The sequence below is a fragment of the Sus scrofa genome, unplaced genomic scaffold (genome assembly GCF_000003025.6).
Source record: "Sus scrofa isolate TJ Tabasco breed Duroc unplaced genomic scaffold, Sscrofa11.1 Contig679, whole genome shotgun sequence".
NCBI classification, from domain to species: Eukaryota; Metazoa; Chordata; class Mammalia; order Artiodactyla; family Suidae; genus Sus; species Sus scrofa.
The window spans coordinates 94,751-96,297 of record NW_018085284.1 but is presented as its reverse complement, the minus strand read 5'-3'; the positions used below and the strand labels follow the sequence as shown (position 1 = coordinate 96,297).

General features: G+C 41.6%; 1 protein-coding gene across 1 annotated transcript; it reads right to left on the bottom strand.

Annotated features, from left to right (window-relative positions):
- Positions 1 to 219: 219 nt before the first annotated feature.
- LOC100519591 (olfactory receptor-like protein OLF4) lies at positions 220 to 1,188 on the bottom strand. Its single transcript, XM_003123436.2, has one exon. The coding sequence runs from the start codon at positions 1,186 to 1,188 to the stop codon at positions 220 to 222; it is 969 nt and encodes a 322-aa protein (XP_003123484.2).
- Between the last annotated feature and the right edge of the window lie 359 nt (positions 1,189 to 1,547).

Genomic DNA, 1,547 nt, shown 5'->3' with positions numbered 1-1,547 from the left:
AAACATTTCTAATCTAAAGGTAGGAACATTTTGAAGTAGGAAGATAAAAACTGCCTATATATTGGATGGAGGAAAAGCTTAATAAATTAGTATATGAAATTATACACAGAAGCTGATCCCCAAAAATGGAAATCCCAGAAAATAAATGGAAGGATAAAATTTTATTAAACAATGATCAAAGAATTCCTATTTCTGGTTCAGAGAACTTGAGTCATGCACTCAAGGGCGTTTCATCATGAACAGGATAATTGTCCATTTTATACCTGGTATCAAATATAAACTCTTCAATGCATTCTTTATGTCTTTATTCTTCAGACTATAGATGAATGGGTTCAGCATGGGTGTGATCACAGTGTACATCACCGAGGCTATTGCACCTGAGAGTGAGCTGTGAGTAGCAGCAGAGCTAATGTACACTCCTAATCCTGTAGAATAAAATAAGAAGACAACTGAAAGGTGAGACACACAAGTAGAAAATGCTTTACATTTCCCTTGAGCTGATGAGATTCCATGAATGCAAGCAAATATTTTCAAGTAAGAATAAAGGATACCAGAAAAAGGACCAACGCTCATGAGGAGAGCTGCAAAATACATCACCAGGTTATTAAGAAATGTGTCAGAACTGGCAAGTTGTACCATCTGATTGAGTTCACAGAAAAAGTGGGGTATTTCCAAATCTGGACAGAAGGACAATCGTGATACCATTAAGGTGTGTAACAAGGAATACATGGCCATCATTATCCAGGAGATCAGAACCAACAGTCCACAGAGTCCAGGGTTCATTATGTTCATGTAGTGCAGGGGGTGGCAGATGGCCACAAACCTGTCATAGGCCATCACACTCAGGAGAATGTCATCTAAGTCTCCAAAGAGAAGGTAAAAATACATCTGGGTAATGCAACCTTCATAGGTTATGATTTTACTCTGTGTCTGAATGTTCCATAGCATCTTTGGGATGGTGGTAGAGGTGAAACAGATGTCTACAAAGGACAGGTTGGAGAGAAAAAAGTACATGGGTGTGTGGAGGTGGGAGTCAGAGCTGACAGCCAGGATGGTGAGCAGGTTTCCAAACACGGTGATCAGGTACATGAAGAGGAAAAGTGAAAATATGAGGGGCTGCAATTTTGGATCCTCTGAAAGTCCCAGAAGAAGAAATGTTGAAATGTGTGTATTGTTCCCTGGTTCCATGTGATGGATGTGACTATTGGGAAAAAAGGAAAATAACATAACAAGTTTTCACCTAAACTGACATAACTCATATAGCTGAAATACTTCAGTTTCTATTTTACTGGCAAGAAAATGATGTTTATATTTTATGGAGTTCCCGTCGTGGCGCAGTGGTTAACGAATCCGACTAGGAACCATGAGGTTGTGGGTTCGGTCCCTGCCCTTGCTCAGTGGGTTAACAATCCGGCGTTGCTGTGAGCTGTGGTGTAGGTTGCAGATGCAGCTCGGATCCTGCGTTGCTGTGGCTCTGGCATAGGCTGGCAGCTACAGCTCTGATTCGACCCCTAGCCTGGGAACCTCCACATGCCATGGCAGCAGCC